Source organism: Plectrocnemia conspersa, unplaced genomic scaffold (assembly GCF_051122295.1).
Source record: "Plectrocnemia conspersa isolate PC_06_02 unplaced genomic scaffold, ASM5112229v1 ptg000005l, whole genome shotgun sequence".
Taxonomy (NCBI): Eukaryota; Metazoa; Arthropoda; class Insecta; order Trichoptera; family Polycentropodidae; genus Plectrocnemia; species Plectrocnemia conspersa.
Genome location: NW_028277169.1, coordinates 13,653,066 through 13,667,444, shown reverse-complemented (window position 1 = coordinate 13,667,444; position 14,379 = coordinate 13,653,066). Strand labels below are relative to the sequence as shown.

Sequence of the window (14,379 nt, the reverse complement as noted above, 5' to 3'; positions counted from 1 at the left end):
AACATAGGAGTACTTCCGCTCAATTAATTTATTGCTCAATGGTCAGTAAATTTTTATTGGTCCTTAACTATAATACTGTAATAAGATAAATCGATCTTAATACTATCGCATGAATTAATCACTTATATTTGGTTGATTTATAAGTTGTTCATTCAAATTTGAATTCAATTTCCTATTTATTAAGAAATATAAACCAAATCTATTTCATTGTATAACGGACTTTGATTATATATTAATTTTTTCTACAGCCTGCTTATAAATAAGAGACTGTCGTTGTTTATTTTATAGTTTTTTTTTTAGAAAAAACGTGATTGTAATCAATCAAAAATAAATGTAATGTAAGAGTTTCAACTAAATTCCGAGACTATGCACTGTTTTTATTTTTTGTGATTTAAGTGATTATTCTTTAACTGAAACCACTAACTAGACGATTTTTTTAAGCTCATCCTAATAATTTATTGTATTATATGTATAATACTGTTGATTCTTACATTAGATGCCACGTTAAGAAAAGTATTTTTTTTAGCAATGTAAAGGTAAATCAATAAATATTAATATCATAACTTTTCATTTTTATATATCAAAATAATTACTTTCAAGTAATTATGATTAATTTTGATCAAATCGTTGCTTTAAAATAAATAAGAAACTGTTACTGGCACACAATGTTATTAATTTCTATCTCAATTTTCATATTTTCATATGACTCACCCTCGTATCCATTTTATATCAACCAACAACCTGTTAGCTTATATACACTTAATGTGGGAACTAACAGGTTGTTGATTAACCAGCGTGGTTCTGTGCCTACTCGGTGACAAAGGCTCACTTCTAATTTGAGATGGCGCTAGATTAGATTTGGTTAACTGATACATAGTTTATGAGTTTTCCTAGTACAAAATAAATATTATTATATATAAATTTTGTAAATACTTACGTTGATGGAAAAATAGCTTAAATCTCAAATATAGAAAGGTGTTTAGCAAAATCCTTCATTCTTGGTGAGTGACAAGGGTCTGCGCTCCGCAGAGCTTTCATCCCTTAAAGCTTTGAGCAGGTTTCGGCAAGGTATGACACAAAGTCACACATGATGATTTTATAAAGCAATCGTATTACTTACCTTTCAATGTTGGCCCATCGAAAGGGTCGTGTCGCAGTCAATTTGACCGCTTTCGCTTTCAACGCAAAAGGTTTTGCACTTCCATACCATTTTGCTAATGTTCCTTTTGTGTAAGTTGGGTTAAAGCTAAAGTAAGGCATTGATATTAAATCGATCGGGTATAGCTAATTATATATCTATATTTACATATAACAAAATAAATATTTTATAGACCCAGTGATAATTTTATATATTGCCAACGATTTGTAGTAACCTAAGCTTTAAGATTTAATTAATTAGTTGCGCAGAAAAAATGTATAATGTTATATTAATTAAGTTCATTTTATTTTTATAATCTAAGATCTATACATTCCTTAATAAATGATGAAATTGTCATGATTAACAACCACAACATCTTTATTACGTTTTATTTTCTTTATCAGTCTATAACTCTACTTAAACATTAATTTGACAAAGCAAACACTTTTTAATATAGCTTTGTCAGAAAAGACTAATGTATATCGTATATAAAAGCAAACAGAGTTTGGAAAAAAGTACTAAATCACATGGCTTAGCCTAGATTTATTAGGTACTTGAATGTGTTGTGCGCTCTAGCAATTGGACGTTGAAATGCATTTCAATCCATTTATCTAAACTCGCGTTAAAACCGCAGCATATATTAAACCGTTGAACTCGCGTTTCTTTACCGGTTAAATGTATTTTAAATTTAATATTAATCAATTCAGTCAAAACATCAAATTGTTTTAATAAAACATTTCGACATTAAAAATTAAAACTGCTGCTTAAAAAAATTTTATTTTGTCCCGGCCTGGGCCTAATTATTTTTGTATTATAATATTAAAACATATTTCCTTTAAATTTTAGCTGCATTTTTCTTGTCAATAAATTTTTTTTTGTACATTATAATGTATTTTAGTTCAAATTCAACAATTTTTAATTTATTTTTTACATCTACTATGCAAACATAAATAAAAAAAGTTAATATATGTATACCCTCAAATACAATATATTATATATTTTTTTTCTGGTTATTTTATTCTGATTAGCAATGAAATTGTAGTTTTTTGTACAATCTTAAACAAATATATACATATTGCTTTTTTTAAATTAAAATTCAAAACATACGAAATATTTTAATTTTCTGAGAACGGTTAAACCGGTTTATCAGTTTATACATAAGTATCAACCGCCAGACTGAAAGTCTGTGAATCGATAACATCTATTATATATGACTAATAAAATTTTCTGCTGAGACTCGAACCCGTAACCTGGCGGTAAATAATCTGAGACGTTGCGGACTGCGCTATTCCAACCTTTAATTTGATACAAATAAAAATTTATTAGCCCAACATATATGTGTGAAATTTTACACTACAAATGTATATTTACCTAAATAAAATATTTTTGCTTAAATAATGTACTAATTAAATCAACATATTTTACTAGTAAAAGTTCCCATTATCACGAGATTATGTACGTTTACAAATGATTCTCTTACATTTTGTAATTCAATCGGATCAGTATTTTGATTACGAAGGATGTTTACAAAGATCTAGGAATTTTGCTTTGCTATTTAATTAAAATACGCAGGCGGAACAAATGTGCCTGCAAATACTTATTGACACACTACTTACTCTTGATTAAGGATAACAGTTGTTTATTTTCCTCTAGTCATTTTCTATAAATGTATCTTTACTTCTTCAAACTGTTTATAATTTTGAGGACATAAAAAATACAGTTAATTGCTAGAGAGCAATTATTTTTGATGCAAAAATCTAAAGCTCAAATTTGTTTCACTTTTTTACTGATATTTACTCGATTGAGTGACTTGTGAGTCATAGATAACGAAACTATAAAATCTGTTTCAGCTGAGATAAGACTTAGATTACGCTCAAGATTATACAACATAAATCAAAACTTTGGCAAGAAAGATAAGAGAGAGAAAAACGCGATTTCCAAGCTCTTCCATCTCCCAAAGCTATGTACTGTCAATTAGGTCAAACACATTAACAATGACATACGATCACACGTATAAAAAACTATGTATATATATAAATATATATACACTGTATGAATATATAAAAAAAAACATCTATATTATTCTCACGCTTAATAACATTATATTTTTTTAAAAAGCAAAAAAATTTTAAAATTTTAAAAATTTTAAAAATTTAATAAAACCAAAAAAAATATTGCGCAATACAGAATTTATATGACAAATAAATTATATTCTAATGGGGTTTACATATAGGAAACTTTCAACTAATTTATTCTCATTTTATGTACTCTCAGTAAATATAAATAATATTAACCTTAAATTTAAAAAAAAAACAGGTTAAAACAGTGTTTTGCCACACATATATAAACATACTCAGACACACACAAACCAAATATAGAGTTCATTATAGTTTCAGCAGCTGAAGGTGCTTTAATTCTTATCCGATCTGATCATCCTTATCTAGAGTAGAATATCGCATAAATTTTATCGAATGGCCACTAAGCTCAACATTTATATGCCTATTATAGCCAAAAAACGCGAACATCCACAAAACTTATTATGATTAACGACCGTAATTATTCACGTTTTCGTACTTGTTTTTTTTTAACCCTATCATTCAATTCCCACGGAACAAGAAAACGCGAACATTTTTTTTCTTAGAATAAGATGTCGTTTACAATGGCGGTCCATTACCCCTAATAGTGGCTCAACAATTAATCAAGTTTTTACAAATAAATTTTGGCACCAGGATCTCGTAATCGCCTATAAGATCTCAAAGTAGAGTTATAATTTAGTACCTTAAACTTTTGATTTCAATCTAATGTTAAAATTTTAAAATTAGTAAATAAATATATACATATTTTTCTGTATTATTGCAATACTGTTTTAAAAAACTTGCATTATGTAGTTAATAAAACTGCATGTTTTTCAATTTATATATCATTAGTTTAAGCGTTTTTATCTAGATTTAACTATGTGAATTTTTATACAAAATATTTAATATTATTGTGAATTTATATAAAAATTTTGTATGCATAATGACAAGCTAATATGAAACAAATTTATTAACTTATATTAGATATGGCTTTACATATTATATTTATTTGAACTTTAATATTCTTAACTTTTATTTAAAACTTTGTTGTTATATCAGTTAAGAATGCAAATTTCAGAAGCCACTGCTCGTTTAAGAGATAAGTGGAGTAATTTTCTCTTAATTTAAAAATATTTTATATGCGGCAACAACTTTTAAAACATATCAAGGACTTTGCTGTACTTAATTATAAATAAGTAGGTATTTTTTTAGTGTTTTTTAACTTTATTCAAAAGAGATTAAAACATTATTTTTATAAATGATTTTAATTAATTAGTTTTATACCATTATTTATTGTAACTCATACAGTAACCAGACAATAAAATCTTCTTTACAAAATGCAATAATCATTTATGTTACAAGTTTTTTGTTGTTATTTGTATATTTAGATAATTTAAATTTAAAGGTGTAACCTTTTCATAATAAAAAATATTATTTTAATAATACAAGTCTTTAAGAATATATTTATTAAATTATTATTTTTGATATTTAAAGTACTAATTAAAAATAAAATAAATGTTCACTTTCCATTTATTTTTCACGTTTTCCTTATATTTTTGTTGGAAGGCCTTAAACCTCTACAGCTGCAAAAATTATAATAATGTCTATATTGCTCGTGTGTTTTAATATTTTTTCAATATTTTTTTAGAGCTTCGTTGAAAAAATTCAGGCATTGATTAGTTGTTAATTTATTATATTATATTTATTTTTTGAACTGATGATATACAAGTTAAAATTTAATCTCCCTATATAACACAAAATTTTACTCTTAACTTATTGCAACTCTAAAATCTAATATATTGACTTTCAAACATATGGCACTTAGCTCTGATATCCTACATTATGGCTTTGTTGAGCGATAACTTTGAAGTTTCTTTTGTGAAATTTACTGGCGAAAACTTAAACTTTATCGATAGTACATTTGAAGGAATAAATAAGCTTTAAAATGTATATTTAACATAGACAGACAACTAAACTATAAACAGACGAAATACGTCAAAGGTTTAAACCATTTTTCTACATTTGTACGTGCGCGATATATTGTTAGTACTATATATCTTGTTACATAGATATTTTTCGGTATTTTTACTATTTAAAATAAATATACTAGTAATTTAATTTAAAATCATAGCAAATAATATTTAAAAACATACATTCATCCTTGATGAAAAACTGTCAAGTATTAAATTAAATTAAAAAAATATATTACTCTAATGAATACCATAAATCAATTTATTTGAAGTTGTAAAGAATTATATTTTCAGTGATTTTAAATGCTTTATACTTAATAATTTATTAAATACAACTAAAAATAAGAAATATTTACTGAAAAATTGTTCATAAATCTTTATGCGTAAGAAAATACTGCTAAATTTAAATTCCATCAAATAAATACGTTCCTATACACTGTCATTGTGTTTATTGATTTACTTGTGGAATATTTTTTTTTTCAAATAATATTAAATGTTGCTCCTGTTTTTTATAGTTTATAAGCTATTCGAATTCAGCTAGTGTGTTACTAGCTTTGGCTCTGAAACATATGTATCGTTTAGGTTCACATAGTTAATATTAAAATTATTGTAACGTAACTGATCAGTCATTATCCCGTCACATCGCTACACAATGTTGCCTGTAAACCGCGTAGCACCAAGGTCGCCAACTTGAATCGGCCCCCACACTAATATTTTCAGATTTACTATTCGATATTCGAATTGTTATTCTATTCATATATATTATAGTAACATAAATTAGATAATTTTAACAATAAACACAAATAATAATAAAAATATTATTTGATGTAAAAGAATATAATATATTTTTTATTCATAAAATAAAATTGATTGTATCAACTTTTATCAGGTAATCATCTTGAAATCATATAATTAAATTTAATGTTTTTATTTTGAAGGAGCGTCTCAAGTTAGTCTCACACAATAAAATACTTCAAAATATATGAAAGCAATTGAAATATAATATTTAGTCCTTGAGGGTGTTAAGGGTAATACTACTAAGACCAATTTCTACGGTGTTGGATCAGTACCCTTTGGAGTGCACGCTGCGATAAGGTGCCCGTCGCAGTAACAAAGCCAAATTGGATTTGGTGAACCGCAGTAGTCAATTCAATGCAATTCTATTGAATCGCCTCAACACGTGTTTGAATTTGATCTAGGGTCAAAACACCTACGTCCCGGCTGCGGTCCACTGCGTTTCACTGGCCTGTATGTTTACGTATCTATGTACACTGTGCTTAAACAGCACCAACGAGACTTCCGGCGCCAACCTCCAATCCATCACGTTAGCGGGTTATCCCGTCGGCGATAAAACATAATTAAACCAACGCAAACCCCTCAAACGCCCTTTGGTCCCGCGTGCAAAATTTATTCCGGAACAGGTTATACGGTCTCACGGCGTGTTGTGTAATATTACACACACATCACCGGCTAATGCTTGGCATAAAACAATCTATTCGGCATTGCATTGTTTGGGATTCCGCCGCTGATTAACGACGTTGATAAATAGCTCCTCGGTATAACTGTTTGCCGGAGTGGGTCTCTGTACACCATCAAGTTGATTAATTGACGAGCTACCCCCCATGTGTGCCACCCCCGTCTTTGAGACCCCATCGCGGCGGGATAATGGCCCGCCATTTTGAACGATGTCTTATTTATGAAAAAAATGTCCACGATTGTCTTAAGAAGCATTCAAATTTATTACAAAGATTTGCTATTACATAAGTTGATCATATTTTTTATAAATGTCCAGACATGTTTCTAGTTGTGTGTTACACTGGTGAATTCGCGCTTTTACTATATTCTATCTCAAGGATAGCTTACTTTTTGCACTAAGTATGCTAAATATTAAAACTTATCAATTTTTTTTAATTCAGTTTGGACTTTTAATATTTGCTTAAAGGTACTGATTATATTATACGGTTGTAATGCATTGTCCTAACGTATGTTATGTTACAACACATGAGTGTACTTCAACATATAACTTGTTAGCTACAAACAATATGACTTTAATATTCGAATAATATTAATATACACTATAACAATTGCTTGCTCGGTGCGCTTAACATTATTTTTTCATATTATAATAACCAGAACAACCTGATTATCTAAATCTACAAAAAAATGCCAGGCACATACCGCTTAAGAAATATATTTTAATTAGTATTTAATCCTTATTTTTCTATTCTATTATATTATAAAAGGTCATGTACAATAATATTTTGATTACTAATACATATAATTAACACATCAATTTAAAAAAATATTTTGCAATATTATATATATTTTATATACCTAAAAATGTTTCGTTTATGATTATCTTTGCATATTTACCTTTTCGATAAAATAAATAAAATCATAATACAGAAGGGTTAATCTCATACCCACAAGTCATCGCCTTTTAATAATGACCTAACTCGATAATTAATAACCGTCTAATTGGATGGAAAAAATATGAAAAAAATAATTATCGCTCCCGGCTTTTGGCGGGGCTAATTCGGTGCGTTTGAGAGTTCAATTAATTGTTCGACAAAGTTATGACTTTGCAAAAATTCTTGAGAAGGGAGACAGGGTGTCTTCGGCGGAGAAGAAAAAGTTTCAGCAGTAACTTCTGCTTCGGCCTGACATAATAGCAGTTTTCAGATTTTTCAGTCGATTTCTCCAACAGGAGTTTGGCGCACAAAACGAACACCACGGTAATCCCGGCTCCGCTAGTTTTTCACCGTTTACTTTGTCCGGAGATCGGTGTTGATTTATGCAAAGTTTGTTTGGATCTTATATAGAAAAATGAAAGAGAATTAAATAATTCTCCTTGAATATACGCACACAAAAGCGTATTGAAAATAATATTTTTTTTTATTAAAATATAAAAATATAATATGGGATAAGAAATTAACAATGTCGCTGCATTGCAATGTGACTCGTTTCATAATGAAAGCTTGTTGCAATATAGTTACTCAGTTTTAATGCCCACTCTTAAAAATAGTGCTTAAAAAGTTTTTTTTTAAATAATAAGTGTTTCAATGGGAATCAGTTTCATAAAAAACAGATTTTATTCACGGTTAATAATGATTAGGTACCAGACTATGTCTGCACATGAGTATAAATTCTATTAGTGATAAAATATCTGTCATTGGTGTTTGGTTCTGAAGTAATTTTAAAAATATTTTTATGTTACAAAATAAAATTTAATCTTGATTAAAAATACCAACAAAAATAATTAGCAACCCATTTCTTTTCATAGCAATATTTAATAATTCCTCTAATAACATCCTACAATTGGAATCTGCTTAATAGTTTTTTATTGCAGTATTGCAACCACAAATTATTAGAATCTGATGACATCTAACAATATTTTTTAAATAATTAAATTAAATAAGTTCACGTGTTTAATAATTATATTTTATACTAAAAGGGCTTTATAAAAGCTTTAGAACGATATTACTAAACAATTATTGGACAATGAGTATTTTTCATAACTTTAAAAGCCTGTAAGTCTATTGATGAAATTGAATTATTTAGCTTTTATACTCTTATACGTGTATACTATTTTATTTTCCGTCAAGGGGAAATTAAATACACATTTTGTTTCCGCAAACAACATCATAAAGCAATTTTATTCTATTTGTAATAAATTGAAGCAATTTATTTTAAAATAAATATTAAGCTTTAACAATAAAATAATAATAAATTAAATAGTTTTTTCGAGCCTTAAATTTTTTTTTCTAAATTATAAAAATTCCTGACTTAAGATATTTCAAATTTTAATAAATCTTAAATATTTATCCTTAATTTGATTTGTAGAAAAAAAAATGTATTGCTATTAAATATTCAATATATGTATTTTAATTTAAAAACGCCACCTTTATTTTTTATACTCTTTATCAGTCAATCTGTTTGCTTAATTATTAATAATTTATTATGTTTAAGATTATTTTTTGATAAAAATAATTTATTTTCTTCCAAATATAATTGGAAAAAGCATTGATATCATATTATTTGCTCGAGACATTTATTTTCCATTAAGTTCAATTCACATAAAATTAGTCACAAATATAATGTTAAATAATAAAAATAATTTATAGTCCAAATGAAAACTATTTTTAATCATTTCATTTGCTACTCAGCAGCAGTTAAAAGCTGTTAAAGCAAAATTGCATCATTTTGAAATATCAGTTAATTGCAATCGTTAGCAGAAGTGAATGCATACAAATCGATGATAAATTTTAATCGGCATTTTGCATTTTCAATTACTTAATTCGAGAGGTTTAACTACTATGTAAACGTAACTTTCAAAATATATTGCATATATGTATGTTTTATTCAAAAAAAACGGCCAAGCAAAGTTTCTGAATTTTAATAGTTAATTCTTGTCAGAAGCTTAGCTTTTTCGTGCATTAAAGTATCATATTCTATTATTACTAAGTGATGTATTACGGTCGTATTTTATCTCTTATAGCACGCTCACGATTTCTTCTCAATATGAAGTTTTGTTGAGAGCTTAAAATTATAAATTACCGAAAGCTCCTTTCCGCGATATAAAGTATATTCTTAATATACAATATATGTAACATCGTTTCTTAAATAAATAAAGGGTGATTTGCATAAATTAACATAAATACATAATTTTCTAAAAGGCAAAATGCTAATAATTTTATATTATCAAGAAGATAATTAGCGTTAAGCAGCTTCAAATCTAATCCATATTTTGTTGAATTATTTTTTTTGCATCCAAAAACATCAATTATTTATCTTTGGCTCTACGAAAATATTTCTTTAAGAACAAAATAATGATAATACCATTTTAGATAGTCACGAATCTTTTCTCATGACTTTTGACTTTTATTTATGATAATAATTTAAGCAATACGTGAAAAATCTAAGTCATGCAAAATAATGTTTACAAAATATTATTAAGATTTTAATATTGAAAACAAACCTTGTTTTTAAATAAAAAAATATATATTCATATTTATTGTAGAAATAATTGTAGAAATAATTAATTAATTATTTTAGCCAAGATATTTTTTTATTTAATTGCTGTATAAATGATTGTAAAAAGCTAACAATAATTTATTGAATTAATAAGTGTTTAATATATAGCAATTAATTTTTGTTTAATTTAGCTGTTTCGTAAAATTAAGGTATTAAAAATATTGCTTGTAAGATAATGTATTTTTTAAGACTATTTAATTAAATACGTGCCCTTATGTCTTAAAGAACATAAAAATGTCTTTAAGAACATAAAAATGTCTTTAAGAACATAAAAATTCACTTGGGATTTTATAAATATATAAAAAGCGATATAAACTTTGAGATAAACTTATATTCTACCAATAAGACACAAACATATAAACGTAAATATATTCGTTGTTTGTTGTATTTTTTATTTAATAATAATAATAAGTTCAATTTTTTTAATATTTTGTACAAAATCCTTCATGAAAAATATTTAAAAAAAATCAAGAGCTTTAATGTTTCGTGAGATGATTTTTTAACAAAAACTTGCTTTTTTTAACAAAGTTCTTATTGAACTCAAGTTAAATTCGTAGATCTTTTCCGGATTCAAGATGAATGTTTTACATAAACAAACCCAAATACGCCAAATATTGATTCTAAATTTGTTAAATTAATTATTTATCTGTTGTATATTTTTATGTTAATTTTATTTTATATTATTTAATAATACATTAAAACAATCTTTAGAATTAATGCACAAGTGATTAATAAATTAAACTTGAAAAAAGTTTATTTTGAAACACCGTATAAAACCCTTTTGCGTTCATTACTGAAAAATAATATTAACTCTCCAGAAATGACTATATTTAACAGACTTTTAAAAATATTAACTGATTGCCATCAATTACTATAAAAACACTAAAAACTCTTTTAAATGTCGTTGCTGTCTGGCTAGTGTTACTGGTTATTCGTAAAGTTTTAGTTATAAGCTATTAATATTGCAATGTATAAAAAACTTTAGGATTGAGATCTATATACATCGAGTTCAAAGACATATCTTTTAAGGAATTGACATGAAAATGTTCACTGGACATTGCTGAAGCTTTTGATTGCATATAATATGCAGAATATATTTTTACATAAATCAATTTAATTTATTTTTTCAGTAACAATATTTAAACTAATAAATTTTCGAATTGTGGAATCTAAGATCATTTATCAAATACCAGACTTTTATCTGTAGACGTTCCTCAAAGTTTAATTTTCGTCATCCACCTTTTCACAATTTACAGCAATTACAGATTATCTTTTCTTTATTTGCAAAAGACACAATCAATATATGCTTATTGAAATATTTAATTAATCTGATATTATAATAAAAATGATTGACAGAGTCAGTTAATAGTAAAAAAACTGCACAATAGATCAGTAATATAAGTCGCTGACTAATACCTGAAAGCCTGCGTACAAATATTTATTTTTAGATTTTTATTTATTTTGTGTTTGGGAAATAAGTAAATATTTTGAGTATTAATTTATTCTGCGTCATTTTTCTTCTATATTTTTAAAAGTTACTGTAAAAAAATAAAATAAAAATTATATATTAGTAGCAACGTTCGTGCATCGCCCTATACTGCATAAAATGAGAATTTAACATTTCCGTTACGTTGCGTTAGATAGTTTCAACAGTACCGTTGAATGTTATAATTCTACGAGCATTTAAAATTCCAGGCAAATGCTTAATGAACATTGAAATACCAAATTTAGATGCATCTATTATAATTCATATTAAATATAAATAATAAATGTACCTCTTTCCCTCTTTTTCTTCAAATCGACTTGGCTCGAACTAGCCTCCTTTTCCACAATCTCCTCTTCGTCACTAGCAAACAGCAGCAAATCGTCGTAATCTTCCTTCATCACTTGACCGTCGTTTTTAAGTTCTTTTATAAAAAAAATCCGCCTTGAACGCTTCCTCTTTCCCGTGCAATAATCCTTCAAAGTGCGCACAATAGAGCTTTCCGATTCCTATTAGACGACGAGCTTTTTCTAGCTTCGATTTTTTATAATTAAAATTTTCCCTTGTTCTATTCTGGTGTATACTCAAACGGCATGGATTTTAAGCCGTTCCTCAGTGACAGCTTGCACCGGCGGTTATTAACGAACTAAGGCCTTAAAAGCTTCATAACGGACTTAAATAATGCCACTGCAAAAGGGTTAATAATGAGTGCTATCGTCCGGCACAATCAGAGGGTCATATTAATAGTGAAAGCAAAGCTTATATATTATACAAAAAATATCGCATTTATTTATTTACAAATCGACATTGAAAGCTAGCTATCTTAAGAAGCAATAAACAATTTATATATAAAGAAGTAACATAACTTATTTACTACTTACTCGTATGATCTTGGATTTGATTTTTGGTTAAGTTATTTTAAATTTATGTTATTTCAATTTATATTAATCATTTTTCATTTAAAGTATGAGGAATATGTAAAAATATATATGCATAATCTAAGATTTTATAGGTATTTTTATGACATATGCAATTCACGGTTTTCGTGTGAACAACAAAAAACAGCTACTTGTAATAATAAAAATATATTAAATAACAAAAAAATCTATGTATGTCTATAAAATGCTGACAAATCATTTTTCTAGTTAGTAGTAAGACTTTTATTTTAACAGTCAAACTATCTTTATTTATTTTTATTTTAATTCAAAGTATATAGTATATGGTAAATGCAAGTGCTCGTTTAATAATACACATTTACTATAAAACTCAAAAAATTACCAAAAATCATATAAATGTATTAAAAAAAATTAAAATAGCATTAATATATAAAATGAGATATAAAATAATCTACTATATTATTAAAAAAAATAATAATTTAATACATAATAGTATTATTATTTTTTTTAAATTAGGTTTACTTAAAAAGAGAAATTTTGTGATGTTTTCATTACATATATTTCATAGATTTTTTTACTCTTATAATTACGTTTTTCAATTTTTCCTCAAATAGCAAAGAATGGTAAAATACTATTTGATATTTATTTGCTTTGTAACATATTTCGATATATATTTATACAATATTTACTTGTAAAATTAGGTATGAAGTATTATGTAGAAATAAAATATTAGCTACTAAGTCAGTTGTTAAGGCGAAGTTGTTAATATACCTGTTCAAGCCAAGAAATGAGATTACCATTTACTTTTTTAGACAAAAGCATACTCTTGTTTTTCAGCCGCGCATTGAAATATTTTAGCAACATCATAGTTGCCAGTTTTATCATTTTTTTCATTAAATAGTAAAAAATATTTTGTAAAATACCCCTGTTGTACATAATGAATATTTTGAAGTACCACGCGTATGTTTTTAAAATTACAAAGTTTTGATTGATTACACTAAAATCACAACAATTTTTAATATACCCCTGCAATAGGTGTTATAATAATGTATGAATATGTATATGTTCTTACATTATAAATTCTCCAATATTTAATTAAACTTATAAATTTGGAAAGACTACTAGCTAAGTATACTGGATCAGACGGTCAACGAGAATGTTACCGCTTTTTTGAGCTTTTAAGAGTTGTCGCGGTCAATTCAACACAGCTCTGTTTGGTGTAAGTTTGCTAAAACTCTCATTAATAAAAGTCTAAAGCAAAGTAGTATTTCTGTATTTAAGTAAATAGCTACAGCAGTGTTCTAGGATATATATCCTTGAAGAATAGTTAAAAGTCTAATTTTTTTAGTCCTCGGTTTTCAACTAATGCTGTTAATTTGCGGTGGTAGCAGACTCTCTGTTATTTTTTAATTGAAATCAGTTGTTTTTAAGATCAAGTAAAGCTCCTGTTAATTCAGATTGACTATATTGGACAAGCGAAATTAATGCAACTGTTTTTTCTGTGTAAGGGTCTTATTGGTTGATTCAGCGGTACTCTGCTTGGTGTAAGTTTGACTGAACAATTGATATTTCTGTATTCAAGCCCTGACGAAAGCAAAAAACTAAAGCATTTTTCCATGTTATTTACCCTTGAAAAATAAGTAAAAATCTAATGTTTTTTATGTTCTTGATTTTCAACCAATTACGATGATTTAGTTTGGACTTTTAATAGATATTGCTAATAGACATCCGCGCGGATACGTATCACAGCTTTTTTTACTCCGCTTAAAATTCACTTAAGGTG

General features: G+C 26.7%; 1 protein-coding gene across 1 annotated transcript in view; it reads right to left on the bottom strand.

Moving 5' to 3' along the window:
- LOC148234913 (inactive ubiquitin carboxyl-terminal hydrolase MINDY-4B) overlaps window positions 1–12,101 on the bottom strand; it is a 49,900-nt gene extending 37,799 nt beyond the window's left edge. The window contains exon 1 of the mRNA XM_088186011.1: window positions 11,993–12,101. Within this exon, the coding sequence (XP_088042137.1) occupies window positions 11,993–12,101 (109 nt within the window). The remainder of the gene's footprint in view (window positions 1–11,992) is intronic.
- Window positions 12,102–14,379: the final 2,278 nt, after the last annotated feature.